This window comes from Erinaceus europaeus, chromosome 13, assembly GCF_950295315.1.
Source record: "Erinaceus europaeus chromosome 13, mEriEur2.1, whole genome shotgun sequence".
NCBI classification, from domain to species: Eukaryota; Metazoa; Chordata; class Mammalia; order Eulipotyphla; family Erinaceidae; genus Erinaceus; species Erinaceus europaeus.
The window spans coordinates 47,123,984-47,140,154 of NC_080174.1; the positions used below are offsets into that span (position 1 = coordinate 47,123,984).

General features: G+C 45.0%; 1 protein-coding gene across 1 annotated transcript in view; it reads right to left on the bottom strand.

Moving 5' to 3' along the window:
• Nucleotides 1-773: 773 nt before the first annotated feature.
• PEF1 (penta-EF-hand domain containing 1) overlaps nucleotides 774-16,171 on the bottom strand; it is a 29,168-nt gene continuing 13,770 nt past the window's right edge. Inside the window, exons 2-5 of the mRNA XM_007534180.3 lie at nucleotides 15,163-15,481; nucleotides 4,345-4,500; nucleotides 3,711-3,854; nucleotides 774-1,704 (exon numbers count right to left, since the gene is read on the bottom strand). Of these exons, the coding sequence (XP_007534242.1) occupies nucleotides 1,475-1,704; nucleotides 3,711-3,854; nucleotides 4,345-4,500; nucleotides 15,163-15,481 (849 nt within the window). The 3' untranslated portion in view covers nucleotides 774-1,474. The remainder of the gene's footprint in view (nucleotides 1,705-3,710; nucleotides 3,855-4,344; nucleotides 4,501-15,162; nucleotides 15,482-16,171) is intronic.

Consider the following 16,171-nt stretch of genomic DNA (forward strand, 5'->3'; position numbering starts at 1 on the left):
TGAGTTCTTTGTTACCAAAGTCTGGCAAGCAGGGGCTTGGGTATGGAGGGATTCTTGCTCTGGATGAGGGCTGACCTCTAAGAACTGAACTTTAATCTTACTATTCTAGCAGTGCAGTTTTCTAGAAGAAAATAGGGCTAAACGAACCAAGTTCAGCATACCAACGGGGCCCACTGAGCTGCAAAACAGCCACAGCTACTCCCTCCAACCACCCTTTATAGGGAAGAGAGTTGTTTTCTTATCTCATTCCCTCAAAGAAAAAGGATTATCACACAGTAAGGTCCCACAGGCAAGCCAGAATGTCTGGTGTCTTGACTTCTGATTGAAATTCTGTCATCTTGCTATAGACATTCAGTGTAGACTGGTTATCATTCTGATCTGGTAACATCTAGCTGGCAAGTATTGGTGTCTGTGCTTAACAGACATTATGACTTCATAAATGTAGTTTGTCTGGAAGATAAAACTAGTCCTTGAGACAGTGACAGGGCCATGATGTGCAAGTTTGGAGTAGCTACTTTGAGCACAGTGAGACACAGTCAGCTCTTACACTCCAGCTTGGCCCTGGGAAGTGAAAGCATCTTTATATAGGACATGGACAGACGGACGGACGGACACACATACACACACACACACACACACACACCAGACAGCTTCCTACTGTATGGTGTGGTGTGGAATACACACTACATATCTGTTGAATGAAGAGAAAAGAGTGACTGAGTGGGTGAATGTATGAATCTGTAGCTGGGAAGGTGAGCTGGAAAACACAGAACTCCAGAATTAAACCCTTTATTGAAGTTTATAATTTCACAAAATTTTGGCCCCAAATGAAAAAAAAAAAAAAAAAGCATTGGCAGTGGGACGTGGCAAATATCCCCTGGGAACAAGCTGCAGAGGGGAATAGTCTGGCCAGATACCCAGGGAGCAGAGACAGACCCCACATAGTTAGGTGTTAATACACATTCTCTGGGGGCAAAGAAGTGGTTATCATTCAAGCCACTGGTCCTGTGGACAATTTCTCATGTCTAGTCAGATTCCACATGGGAAAAATTGATAGGACAGGCCATCTGATGGTACAGCGTATGTGAAGACAGAGGGGCTAGTGGTAAGATGCCAGTGAACCCTTACCACTGGTGCCAGGGTGTAGAAGGGAAAGCTTAGAACAAGCGGGCCCTATCACAGTGACATCTCCTACTCCTGTTGCAAGACTGCGCCATTTACATGCTCAGGCCAGAGACAGTCAACTTACAGTCCTCTCTAGGTCAGGCCCCTACAGGCCTCAGCCTCAGCCTCCACTATTTGGTGGCTGTGATACAGGATCCCCAGCCTTCTTTGAGGAAAGTGCTACATCAGGCAAGGGAAAAATCATTTTTCTAGGAGGGGCAGAAAGAGAAGAGAGGCCCACACGCTTCTCCCACTCTGAGGACCCAGGCAAGGCCCCCTGGTTTTCTCCACTCGCTACAGATGGTCTGGATCAGAGCATCCGGGAAGCTGTCATGGTGACAAAGTCCTCGAAGCTGAGCCGAATGTTGCCCTGGACAGCTGTGTCCTTCTCTCGGAAAGCCTCCGTCAGCACCTGCAGCTGGGTGCACACCTGGATGAAGCGGTCTAGCTGCATGGCAGGACTGGCAGAGCGCGGGCAGTAGCGGGAGACCAGGAGCTGGGTGAATTGGGGGCTCAGGTTGTAGCCCATTTGGGACAGAGCTAGGGAGAGAAAGGACACACAGTTTAGATACAAAAACCTGCTGTGAATAGATCCATGGAGTATAGCTGTCCTGAGAACTCTGAAGGGATGAGCCCCACAGGAGAAAGCACAGAAGCTTGAAGACTTTTTTTTTTTTTTTTTTACCAGAGCACTGCTTAGCTCTGGCTTATGGTAGTGTGGGGGATTGAACCTGGGACTTGAGAAGTTTCTTTGCATAACCATTATGCTATACCCCCACCCAGACTTTCTGTTTGTTTTTAATCAAAGCACTGCTCAACTCTGGCTTATGTAAGGAACTGAACCTGGGCCCTTGGAGTCTCAGGCATGAAAGTCTTTTGTGTAACCACTATGCTGTCTCCCCCACCTACCCCCAGGAGTCGTTAATGGGCCTAGAGTCTTCTAAGACGGCAGTAGCACAACAGGGACACGGTTTGCTCTTCTTTTAATTTTTTAAAAATATTTATTTATCTTTCCCTTTGTTGCCCTTGTTGTGGTTATTGATGTCATTGTTGTTGGATAGGACAGAGAGAAATGGAGAGAGGAGGGGAAGACAGAGAGGAGGAGAGAAAGATAGACACCTGTAGACCTGCTTCACCGCCTGTGAAGTGACTCCCCTGCAGGTGGGGAGCCGGGGGCTCGAACTGGGATCCTTATGCTGGTCCTTGTGCTTTGCGCCACATGCACTTAACCCGCTGTGCCACCGCCTGACTCCCACTGTTTGCTCTTCTTAGCTGCAAGGTCACCATCTCTCTTTCTCCAAATCTTTATTACTGTGTGTGTCCAGTCAGGGGCCAGTGGAATCTATCTGTGCTCATCTCTGACTCATCTACATTAAAGAAAGAGGCCCAAGGCTCCTGGGACCACCCTGTACAGAGTGGATCTGAGACAAAACAGCAGAGAGGTTATAAAGGTCTGCTCAGGAGTCAAAACAGCCCATCACAAGTTGCTTAAACTTGCTAATTTCCTGTCTCATTCTTGTAAAATGGGACAAAACTTAATGTATAGACTCTAGGAAGACTTAAAGGAGATGATCACATAAAGCATTTGCCACAGTGCCTGGGACACAACAAGCACCCAATAAATGTTATGTGTTAAAGATAATAAATCAAGAAGTCGGGTGGTGGTGCCCCAGGATGAGTGCAAACATTCTATGAACAAGTGCCCAGGTTCAAGCCCCTGGTTCCAACGTGCAAGGGGGAAGCTTCACAAGTGGTAAAGCAGTGCTGCAGGTGTCTCTCCTCTCTCTATCTCCCCTTTTCCCTCTCAAATTCTCTGTCCTATAAAATAAATATTTTAAAAATTTAGTAATAAAGCAGCTGGCGTAATAAATCTGTGGTGGCACACAGGGCCTTCGTGGATGGGCTCACAGGCTGGATTTCTAGTGCCGCACACAGCAAGCTGAGCAGTGCTCTCTGGCTGCTCTCTCAATGACAACAACACTCCATTTCCCCAGGTGAGGCTGCTGCTACTGCTTGTCCCTCTGTCCTTCCACCTGGGGTGCTTCATTCCTTCCTCTCTGCATAATCTACCAGCTCAGGCTGAAATCTCAACTCCCTCTGTGCTTGGGCAAGTGGACTACACAATGAAGCTCCAGTTTTCTCATTTGTAAAAGGGCAGTAATAAGGGACCCTTTACCTAATGGTGAAGAGTAATACCTACAACATGAGGAAAGGACTGATATCTAAGACATTAAAGGCCTATTACAGTATCTGGCACATAGTAACTATTCAATAGATAGCTATCTTGTTGTGTTAATTCCATGGTTACCAATGTCTAGGATGGGACTTGGGAAGAGGAGATGAGTAAGAGCTATCTTCAGGCACAGAGGTGGTGAGCTCACCCCCACCCACAGTCACAGAAGGGTAAGCAGGGGTCTGTGCTGAGCACAGTATCGAGTAGTGCAACTGGACATGTGACAGTTCGTCAGAGGCTAGAGAACACCCCTGCTCTTTGCAAGTATAGAGCTAAGACTCACTCTGTGCAGAGTCCCTGCCACAGGCCTCACCTTGCTGTAGCTCTGTGTAACTAATGGAGCCCGAGCGGTCCCGGTCATATTGCTGGAAGAGGTTCTTCCACTGCTGGATGAATTTCCACAAGGCTGAGAAGCCATAGATGTCAATGCGGCCTGATTTGGTCTTGTCAAACATGTCTTGGGAGATGAAAGGAAGGAGGGGAGGAAGACTTTAAGACTGAGTCAAGGGTGCGGGGGTGCCACTGAGGCAATAACCCTTCTCCCCAGGGTAGAGAAGAAGACTGCACAGGTCCGTACCAAGATCTTACCACATCAAATGATGCACTGGGTCCCACCCTGGCCACCCTCAGCCTCACCTATTCCAGAACTGCATTTTCTCTGCAGGTGTAGCAGCTGACAACCCACACCCTTTACCATCTCCTGCTGGGCAGGGGGTTCCATTCCACTAAATGGGAAACTGAGCGAGCCTGTGACCCAGTAGTGTCTAGAAGCTGAGAAAAAAAAAATCTAAAAGAAAGAGCTCAGTCTAAGAGATCTCATTGCAAATCTAGTTTCATGCTAGAAATTCCTCCCTGATTAAATAACTGCCTCAGAATGGTCACCCACCTGCTCTGAAGGATCTACCCTTGGCTCAAGCCCGTGGAGACTGGGAAGGGCAAAGACTCACTTATCATCATAAGGCAGGTCTCGTCATTGAACGAGGACCAGTTGGAGTTGACCAGAGCTTGCTTCAGTTCCTTGATGGAGATGTAGCCACTGTGATCGGAGTCCACAGACTGGAACCAGGAATAAGCCTCAGGATCCACATTGGGAGGGATACCACCTACAGGAAGGGTGCAAACCAGGGGAGTCAGGCTCAGGTTTCAAAGTCAATCAATCCATAGAAATGCTGGGCAGAGAGAGTCGGGCGGTAGCGTAGCGGGTTAAGCGCAGGTGGCGCAAAGCACAAGGACAGTCTGAAGGATCCCGCTTCGAGCCCCTGGCTCCCCACCTGCAGGGGAGTCGCTTCACAAGCGGTGAAGCAGGTCTGCAGGTATCTATCTTTCTCTCTCCCTCTCTGTCTTCCCCTCCTCTCTCCATTTCTCTCTGTCCTATCCAACAACAACGACAACAATAAAACAACAAGGACAACAAAAAGAGAATAAATATTAAAAAAAAAAAAAAAGAAAGAAATGCTGGCAGAGCAAGCCTCAGTGCTGCCTAAACATTTCCCCAACAAAATGTTTTCTTACAAATCCATCCAGTCCATTCATTAGACTAATGTCCTAATTCTGGAAAAGGATCTTCAGCATAGAATCAAGAGTATTTTCAATTGATTTCCACTCAGTGAACCCTTTGGGCTTTTCCTATAGTGGACATTTTCTTTGATGATTTCCTTATTTGATTTTCAGTTTCTAAGGAACAGGGACTTGTCCAGCAAATTAAGAAATCTATGAAAGGGTATTATTTCTTCTCCAGAAATTGAGCTCTACCCCCACCCCACCCCCAGAAAAAAAAAAGTGCTTGCTGAGCACCTAACATGCTCAGCCCAGAGACAAGTATTTTGAGTCAAAGCAGTATGGGGCTCTAAAGTGGGAACACGGTCTGATCCATCTTTGAGCTCCCTGGCACAGTGACAAGTTGATGTCCACGCTAGGAACTATCAGAACTATCAAGCATCACCAATCTCCATTTGTCTTCCTTCCCCATCATCTCAAATGCAAGTTCCTCATCTCCAAACCTCCCCAGAGACACCTCTGACACTCCTTCATCCCACACAAAGAGCTGCCCAGTTGTGTAAGTTCCATACACAGGTATATCCTCCTCTGTTCCTACTGCCCTGGTTCAGACCCCAAATCCAAAGCAAATGAACCTTGTGACTAGCTTCTTACACTCTTCACCTGATACCAGATAATCCTGGTAAAAATTCAACTCTGCTCTCACCTATTCTCCCCCACACTCCAACCTAAATGTCTTCAAAGGCTCCCCACTGCCTACAAAACAAAGTCCAGATGGGCCGAGTGGGGGCACAAACCATTGAGAGCATATGTTACCATGTGGAAGGACTCTGGATTCAAGCCCCAGGGCCCCCTTGCAGGTGAAGGAAATTTCACAAGTTGTGAAGCAGTACTACAGATGTCTCTCTCCCCCTTCCATAATTTCTATCTCTATCTAAAATAAATAAGTCTTAAAAAAAAAATCCCAGCATCCTTAAAACAGCAGTCCAGGCTCCCTCCTGCCAGATGGAACGCCCCTGCCTACCTCTCCAGCTCTGCCTTCATGGCGTCACCACCATGCTCTATCTCAGCTAATACACGTGCTCTTATCCATACCTGCACATCTTCACCTCCCAGTCTTCATTCACTCTCTTCTCTTAACTTCCTTTTCTTCCTCATCAACTTGGTTATATTTCCTGCTCAGCCTTCAAAACCTAAATGTAACGTTGTTGCTTCCCAAAAATCTCCCTATTCTTCCATCCTTGGATGGGCTTCCTTCCTCTCTCTTCTGTACCTCTTCTCCCTTATGACCCTAATCACTCCACTACATACATTTATATATATAAAGACTAGACCTGGAACACTCTATAGGTAGGATTCTAACTCATCTCTGAACATCCAGGACTTGGCCTAGAGCCACACAGAAGGTATCTGAACAAACTCAAGAGTTGGGCTCATGAACTGGAGCCTTGGTTAAAAAATTCTCTTAGTTTTCTCATCTGTATAATGAGGACACAACAGCATCTACTTCATAAAGTTATTGTGAAGATAACTAATAAATGAAAACCTCTAAATTGGCACCCAGAAAAATTTAATAAGTGCAGTTAGATAGCATAATGGTTATACTAAGAGACTCTCATGCCTGAGGTTCTGAAGTCGCCCCCCCCCCCCCCAATCAGCCAGAGCTGAGTAGTGCTCTGGTAAACAATACACACACACACACACACACACACACACACACACACACATCCAGCAGTTAAGACACTAATTAAATTGTGACTCAAACAGATTTGTATGTCTATTAGGAGTACCTAAGCAGCTTTGTGTGTTTATCAGAAAACATAGGAAAGGACCATTCATCTGAATTGGGAAGACATGCAGGGTGATGTGGGGAGGGGGTAGAAAGAAGAGTGGCAGATGAAAGAAAGAAACACAGAAGTCTATCTTGGGAAAAAGTCAGAGTTACACAGTACTGGTGCATCTACTGAGTTAACTGGCCACAAAAAGGCACCTTCGCACAAAGCCGTATCAGAGACAGCCCTGTACCATGTGGAACATAGAAACCAACACTCAGATCCAAAGGAAAAGCCAGAAGAAAGAAAAGTTCACCTGACTGAGGGATCAGTTTGGCTTTTTTGAAAACAGCAGATGAAGTGGGTGGGTTGGAGCATGGGGAAGGCCATAGCCTTAGGCAGAAGTTTCTGGGAAGTATGTGGTCTGTGCAGTTTGCACAGAAGAGACCAGGCTCTGGGAGAAGACGACAGAATTTGGATTCAAATCCTAGCTTTGATCCTTATTACTTTCTGTGACTTAAGGTAAATGTTTAATTTTCCAAATACTGATCTCATCTCCAAAATTGGCCAGTGCAGTTGTGGTGGTTAGATAATAGCACAATAAAGTTTGGACAAAGGGCTTGGGTGAGTGTAGTCACACATTTCCCCAAAGGCATATTTAAACTGACCTGAAAGACTAAAGACTAAAGCATTAAGATATGGCAATGGCACAGGGTACTCAGACTACTCTCAGGGGTTTGGGGTTGAAGGGAGCAAGGGGTAAGGACAAAAGAGGAGGCCAGAGAGGCCCTGTGAGTCTTAAGAACCTTTAGGATTTTTCCTGTGGACAGTGGGGCACCTTTAATGGTCAAACTTGTCCTGTACAACACTAGTGCTCAAACTTTAGATCCTGGATCCATAGGCGCTAAGGTGGGACCTCCAATGTAAGCGGTATATAGATCGTGTTTCTGCATGTGTTGTCAGGATTTCACAAGTGGGCAACTCTACCACTCCCATACCAATCTTTTCATTGCTTTTATTTCAGAGAGGAAGAGGGAAAGACAGAGAGAGGAGGAAAGATAATACAGCACCAGTCCATAATCAGTGGAACACCCTCCAGTGCTGTTTATGGATCTCCCCATGTGATGTCATGGCTTGAACCCAGATTCCTGTACAAGGTAATGCATGTGCTCTACCAGGCAAGCTACCTCCTGGCCCTGGGACCATTTTTCCTTCAAAACAAAACAAAACAAAACAAAACAAACCACCACTGCTCTAGGGGTCATTTGCTACACTGGAGAGAAGGCAATGGCAGTGAGGCAAGAGGGAATTGCAGAAGCTGAGTCTGAGCACACCTCTTCTTTTCTCTACTTCCACAGACCATCTCTGGAAACTGCAGGCCTGAGGAGGATAAACCTCATAGCCGGGAGCTTGCTCCTTGCGCCTCCTTCATGTAGGTGCAGAGACAAGATTTTAAAAGGATGAGGGAACCCACCATGAAGCTGCTAAGCTGAAAGCAAATGGCCAGAAGCACTCAGCTCTGACAAGGTAAATGCCACTGGTTTACAGTGCTTAGAGCCCCCAAGATTTGAGCATCTCCCTCAGGGCCATCTGCCTGGGTGTAATATGGAGAAATGCTGATATTTCCCAGCAGGCCCATTCCCTGTGGGCCTTTAGGGTCCAAGTGAGTGCTTCCAGGCTATCTTGCTGAACCTGATCTCTTAGGAACAAGCACTCTGTGAAGAGGCTGCCTGAATGAGTTTGGTGAAAATCAGAGTTGGGCATTCACCTTGCCTGAGCCAGTCTTAGACTACTCAGAAATCCTTATCAAGCCTAAACTCCCCTCCCAAGGGTTTCTGCCTCCACTGAATGGTCAAATCTCTTCCTCCTCCCCCATCCTGTTCAGACCTAATCTATGATATGTCTGCTCTATAGCCTTCACATTTTATCCCATCATACATACTACTGCTTGCCTCAACATCCTCCAGTGGTAAGGCCCTCGCCACACCTGCTGTCACAGTAAATGTGGAACAGCTCACTGCTGAGAATGCCCCAGAACAAGTCCTCTCATAGAATACTGTTTATGAAGCCTTCCTGTGTAACTGATTTGAAATCTCTGAGGCAGGAACAATGAATGACTACTGAAGACTCAAGTCTGGTCTTAAGAAGCCCAGGGTGACTAACACCAGCCTACAGCCTTAAGGAGAACTGTGTGTGGTGTAGTCACTATCTCTGGGTTTCTTACCTTTTATTAGTTCATTTCACGATAAATCGATAAATCGCAGCTTATATAAGTAAAGAGGATAACAGTCTGATAAGGGAAGCAAACAGAGCAGGGAAATCTGTGTAGGGTTGTGGCACCACTGATAAGAGGAAATAAAGCCAGAAGTCTCTTTTATCTAACATTCTTTGTTTCACAGTCTCTAAGTAGCACTCCCAAAGGAATCTCAGCAGATTTATGGCTGCAATGGTTAGCAAGTAACATACCCTCTCAATCATATCAGGTATCAAATAGGCTATGGCTGGGCGCTTTGGCTTCCAGAGCTTTGGCTCTTTTCAATGTATAAGGAGTTACAGATCTGTTGTGCAGAGTAGTTGGCCATGAGTTGTACAAGCCTTTGGCAAGCTCAAGTCTGGCATGCTGAGATAGCTTGCCTAGATATTTCCCCACATCTCCCCTTTTCTTGTTTAAGACAGGAAAAAAACATTCAGATCCTTTATCGATAGGATCAAAGTCAAGGGTTAGTGACTGAGGTTGGCTCTGCTGCATGATGGTCAACACGGCTCATGGCTCCCACATGTAGGGTCTGCTGAGCTAGAAGGCAGATTACCCAGACAACTGTTAAGAACAACAAAAACATAATTAATCAATAGCCATGAGAATCTATATGCAGGGGATGAAACCTGAAAACCAATTTTGAGGATTTAGGCAGTGAGCTAAACTGTCTAAGTCATCCAGGGCCATATTTCTAGCTTCCTGTTTGAAGGGAGTCATCTGTATTTGTAGGTGATTGTGTAAATCATATACATCTCTTTCAAAACGACTGTGAAATACCCCATGTAAATGGCACTGAACGTTCACACAGGACTTAGCATAGCTATGTGGTATAGGAGTGATGCACATCAAGTGGTAGTCAGGGCAGTCGGCTTCTGGTCCAAAGTACTTGGTGATGTTCTCCCAGCCAAGAAACCACTGTCTCTACAGCAGCTGGTCTTGCCAATATTCCCTGATCAATCATGGTTTGAGTGATCATCCCAGGTGACATTTTGAAAATAATGGTTTATATGCTGTGCTGTCTGAGTTGTCTAACTGCTATGGCCATGGTTATGACTATCACGAAGGCAACGAGAATGCCAGAGAATTTCTTAGTGTGTCTAAGACACTTAAGCCAGTCACTCTTGAGGAAGACTAGCTAAAGGCCAGGCCTCAGATAGTTATTTTAAAACTAATAAATGAGTAATACTTAGTAATATTATGTTCTGATGAGTAATACAAAGTGTTAGCCATGAGAAACTAGCCAGACAGGTTATGTTAAAATTGTCAATAAACTGATTCTTTGAGTTAGTACAATTCATTGCCAGAAATATTAGGGGCCTTGTTAGCTAGAGCAAAAATATAGGATTGAGAAGCATATACCATATCTTGGGCAGTACCTGTAGCCTGCCAATTCAACGTGCCAAAGTTGTCATGTTACTCAATGTTTTCAATACATTTTTTTTCAAAGGTGACAAGTTCCCTGATTTATTAAACCTAAACAATGGTCCAGAAAGACCAGGATTCCATTTAGTGGACATGCCAGAATAGCTTAAAAAAAAAAAAAGCAGGTTAATATTCTAGGTAGTATTGTTTTCTTGATGATCAAACCTTGTGGTCCACAGTTTTCAGTGGTCCAGTTATCTATATCATGCTGGGAGGAAGTGACAGAGCAACAAATTTCCCAAGAGAGATCCAACCCTTTACTAAGAGGGACACAAGACATGGAACAACTTTTAATAGAAGGCCAAGGGAAAGCTCTATCAGACTGAGCCTATCTGGAGACTCTAGCTGCCTTAATAAACATTTCTGTGACATTCAAGCAGTCTGTGCCTCTTATTCCCTTAAAGAAATGATTCTTACACCACTGGGGAGCAGCTATACACAGACAATGTTGGGATTCAGTAAATGGAGTCATGTAAAAGGGCAATTCTGTCAGAAAATATCATCCCTGTTACCATTTATGCCATCCTTCATGATAACCCCTCCTGTTAACGATGGCCTTCCTCCCTGCAATTCGATAGCCTTTCAGAAGGAGGCAGAAAGTCCTCCCAGTGTATGTCATACCATTTAAAGAAATAGGTGGTTCAGTGTTCCCTGAAGCGAACATATTAAAGACAGGTAGACCTAACACATGGACCCAGTAAACTTGGCCCACTGCTAGGGTCAGGAAGCAACTCAAAAGCAACCAAATCCACACCCAACCTGTTACCTTTTTCTGTTTGGAATTAATGGTAGCTTTGGTCATCATGGCCAGGAGCAAATTCTCTTGTGTCTCAGACTTGCCTACTTTTTTAAAGTAGGTCTTCTGCTTCACTCGTCAGGCGTTTTAAATCTCCCCAAGTGACAGACTTTGCTACTGCATCAGTCGGTGTGCAGTGATCCTCCGCTGTCCTGGATCTCTTCTTCACTGGAGGAGCCAAAACCCACAGTTGCTCCAAGGGGGGTTTGGTTTGCTTGGTGCCGATTCATGATAGGGTTTACTGCACGTGACAAAACTAATGCATACCTTCTACCCTGAGTTAGTAATCCGACAAGTCTTGTCCACTAGGGTCCCTGTGTCATAAATACTAAAGGGTTTAGAATCTCTTCCAAGGGAGCAGTGTCTTGTTCAGCCACTGTTATGTCCATGGAGGAACAATGTAAAAAATTTCAGATAAACAGTATTTTATGTAATTGCTATTGACATGTTAAAGACTCTTGTATACTCCCCCCTTTCTGTTTTAAAAGGTCACTGGCATGTTTAGTTATTATCTGGGATGCTGGATTATATGGAATACCTATGGTGTGCTTAATAGACTGAAGTTGCAGGAATTGTGTAGAAGCTTTGGAAGCATATATTGGGCCATTATTCTGTTTTCACTTCTCCATAGTTGCTGTGGCTGAAAGATGTTGGCCGACATCAAAGGATTCTCTGCAGTATAAAGTAGTATGAACAAAGCCTGAATAAATGCCTTTTATTTGATATATATATGTATACTTTTTGTCAGTATATCTGTTGGCTAGTTGTATATGTTAAAGACTGGCAGGACTTGTCAGATGAGATTTTAAAAAAATCAAATAGTGAACTTTATTGGACTGTTAGAAAAATCATGACATATTTTTCTATGCTAATATGCATCATGACTTTCTGACAACCCAGTACAATCTCTTATATAGTTAGCTGAATTGCTAGAGTTGGATGAGATAAGTAGGAGTAGGAATAGAAGAAGTGTAGAGCTATGTAATAAATATGTGGGTGAAAAATTTATAGTGCCATCGTTAGACCATTTTATTAGGTTGCCAAGCTTGTACTAATTACAGAGGGCTATTCAGGATTTTTACAGAGCACAGAACCGCCATTCACTTATAGAGTCAAGTCCCTACCCATGAACACAGTATAGTAAACCCATGCCTGTATTTAGGATCTGTAACATTTTTAGAAAGCATACAAGCCAAAACCAGACTGGGCAGTGTGTCCCTTGTGTTAGCAAAGACCTCACTGGGCAAAAAGAAGATGAAGTTCTGGACTTTCAGGAGACAATCAGTATCAAAGCCTTGACATGGTGGCACAAGCAACGTTGATTCAAACCAACAGAGGTAGTATAGTGGGGTCTGGGGTCAGGAAGAGAGAGATGTCAAGAAATACAAGCAAAATCCCAGAAATTTCAAGATGAGGAGAAATAGGAATTTTAAAAATGGAAGAGGTTCTTTGTCGTTTTGTAAGGAGCTTAAATGTAAAGAGCTTAAACTGACAACAATGATAATAGTTAATAAGTTAATAACAATAGTTAACCTTCTTAAATCAAATTAGTTAGAAATTTTAAGACAGCTTATATCAACAAAGAGCACAACAGTTTGATAAGGGAAAATCTGTATAGGGCGGCGCCACTGATAAAAGGAAATAAAGCCAGAGTCCCCTTTAACTAGCATTCTGAATCGCAGCAGATTTATGGCTACAATGGTTAGCAAGTAACATACCCTCTCCATCACATTAGGTATCAAAAGGGCTATGGCCTGGTGCTTTGGCATCCAGAGCTTTGGCATCCACTGATACCTTCCAATGTTTGAGGAATTACAGATTCTTACTGTCATACAGAGCAATTGGGCCAAAGGCTCTACAAGCTGAGATATCTTGCCTAGATGTTCCCCCACACTTTCCCACAAGCCAAGCACTATGCCCAGTATTTACCTGTACCTTCTTATTTAATCCTTATTAGCAATCCTTTTGTTTGTTTTGTTTTATTATCACCACATCTTCTCCACTCTGAGCTTTTTCAAAGAGAGAGATAAAAATAGAGGCGCACAGAGAGTGAAAGAGACAACAGCAGTCCAAGTGAGCTATCTTGCTGACCCTTAACAGTCTTAAAAAATACTTTTGGGGGAGTCGGGCAGTAGCACAGCAGATCAAGCGCACATGGAGCAAAGCACAAGGACCAGTGTAAGGATCCCGGTTTGAGTCCCCGGCTCCCTATCTGTAGGGGAGTCGCTTCACAGGAAGTGAAGCAGGTCTGCAGGTTTTTATCTTTCTCTCCCCCTCTCTGTCTTCCCCTCCTCTCTCCATTCCTCTCTGTCCTATCTAACAACGATGACATCAATAACTATAACAACAATGAAAAACAAGGGCAACAAAAGGGAAAATAAATAAATACATAAATTGGGAAAAAAAAACTTTTTGGGGCTGGGCAGTGGTATACCTGGGTTAAGTACATGTCTTACCAGAAGCAAGGACCTACCTAGATTCAAGCCTTTGGTTCTCACCTGTAGGGAGGGGGGAAGTTCATGAGTGATGAAACAGTGCTGCAAATATCTATCTGTCTGTCTGTCTCCCTCTTCATTTGCTTCCCCTTTCAATTTCTCTCTGTCCCATCAAATATATTTTAGAGAGAGAAAGAGGAATGAAGGGAGGCAGACACAGAGAGAAAAGAGACAACATAGCACAGCTCCATCATCCATGGAGCTCCTCTGGTGCTGGTACTCAACCCAAAGCCTCAGGACTCATACTCAAGGCCAGCAGCACTCACCCAGTAAAGGGTAAAGCCAAGGCCAGGAATCAAACCCTCCCATGGACACTCTACTGAGTGAGCTCTCTGCTGGCCTTATTAACAATGTCTGAGGCAGTAATATCCTCCCATTTTACAGACAGAGACAGATCTAAAGAGGTAAAGCAATTAGGTCAGACCAATGACCTCAAAAACACATATATTTTCTTCTTTTAAGGTATTTATTTATTCCAGCTCCAGGGAATGAACCCATGGCTTCATGTATGCCTAATACCAACACTGAGTTGCCTCTCTGGGCCAATTTTTTAACTCTTTCTTTCAGAGAGGGAGAGAGATGAGAAGGAATGACATCTCAGCCTCACTCCACCATCTATATAGCTTCCTCCAGTGCTCTCCATGGTGCCAATGTGGGGCTTGAACTCAGGGTTTTACTTGGTAAAGCATGTGTTCTGTGTGGTGAGCTATTTCTCAGGACCCAAACATCATCAACTACACTCTCTTACCTTTCTTTCTTCCTTCCTTCCTTTCTTTCTTGCTCTGGCTTATGGTGGTGCAGGGGATTGAACCTGAGACTTTGGAACCTCAGGCATAGAGTTTCTTTGCATAACCATTATGGTATATACTCCTGCCCACTCTCGTACTTTTGTCCATATAGTGGCAGGTTAACTGCCCTTACACAGAAATGGGAATTCTTCCTGTGGTAGACTATAATTATTACTTATCTCCAGTTACTGTCTCTAGTTACTCACTCCTCCCCATCTTCCACACCCCTGTGATAGCACCATCTACCCTCTTCATTGTCAGTGGCTCACAGAGCCTTCTATAAGAGGAGTAGCCTCTCCCATGCTCCTGACACCAGACTTGACATGGGGCTGCAGTTTGACCAAGAGAATGTAAGTGAAAGGTGAACAGCATATTCTAAGGAGTGCTCCTCCAGCCTGAATCCTAGAAAGAAAAGACATGTGGAACAGAACTTTAGCAGCCAAACTCACAGCTGCTGGCATATTAACAAGATTAAATAAGGGTGAACGCAAAAAAAAAAAAAAAAAAAAAGTTTGTTGCTGTAATCCAAAACAACTTGAAGAGTTGTCACCACAGAAAAGCTAACTGATGGGGCCTTTTTGTTCTGCTGATACCCTGAACCTAAAACCAAGATGCTAAGGTGCCGGGAGTCAGGCTGTCTGCATATTCACAGGAAGGGAGGGCAAGGATGAATCCAGACAACAGAATACAATAAGAGAACCAGGTCAGAGAGGCCTGCAGTTTAAGAACCCAACTTACCTGGAGAAGGTCCCTGCCCATAAGGCCCAGGGTGCTGGGCGCCGTAGGGATTTGGAGCTGGCTGTCCATAAGAGCCTCCTGGAGCTGCACCACCACTATAAGGTGCTCCTGGAGTTCCAGAAGGGACTCCCCCAGGGTTGGGGTGTCCATAGGGTCCTCCACCAGATGGTGGTCCATAAGGCCCCCCAGGGGCTGGACCTCCTCCATAACTACCACCAGGAGGCACCCCGCTGCCATACTGTCCTCCACCATGAGGGGGTCCAGGGTAGTAGCCACCAGGAGGGGCCCCAGGCACTTGGCCTGCAGCTCCCGGGCAACCCTGCAAGAAGCAAGATATCAGTCAGAATGACAACACCAGAAACTGTGGGTAGCATCGTGTGCTACAGCTATAATGTCCTGCTGTTGCCATTCTCCCAACTGATCCAATAAACAGGGGCAGAATTATGACCCCATTGCTCAGATGGGAAGCTTGAGGTTTCCAGAGGTGATAAATTGACTTAAGTAAGGTCACACTGCTAATGGCTTGCAGAGTCAGGACTGGAATCCCATCCTCATGGCTCCCAGCACACTAAGGGGTTCCATGAGGGCTGGCATCACACCCTGTTTGCCACTTTACCTGCAGCACCCATGCAGAGTGAATACTCCAGAAGTATGTGCTATATGACTAAGCAGACAAATAAATCAGACAGAACTCCAAACCCACCCCCTTCAGTGTCCCCATCTCTATCATTGGAACTCACAGCACAGATGTGGCCACCACCACACACACACCTTGCCCTCCCCAGTCCCCAGTGATGCAGCCATCACACAGACACATCCACAGCATGCCTTCCTCACCCTGATCTAGCTCAGGATGAAGAAACTCCCTCCCATATGCACCCATGGCTCTGGAAGACAGGCAAAGGAGACCCTATTCCAAAGACAATACAGTAAACTGTCAAGAGTCAAAAACACCATTCAGGTTCAGGCTCTTCCACTTACTAATCTTACTAATGGCCAAGCTTCAGTG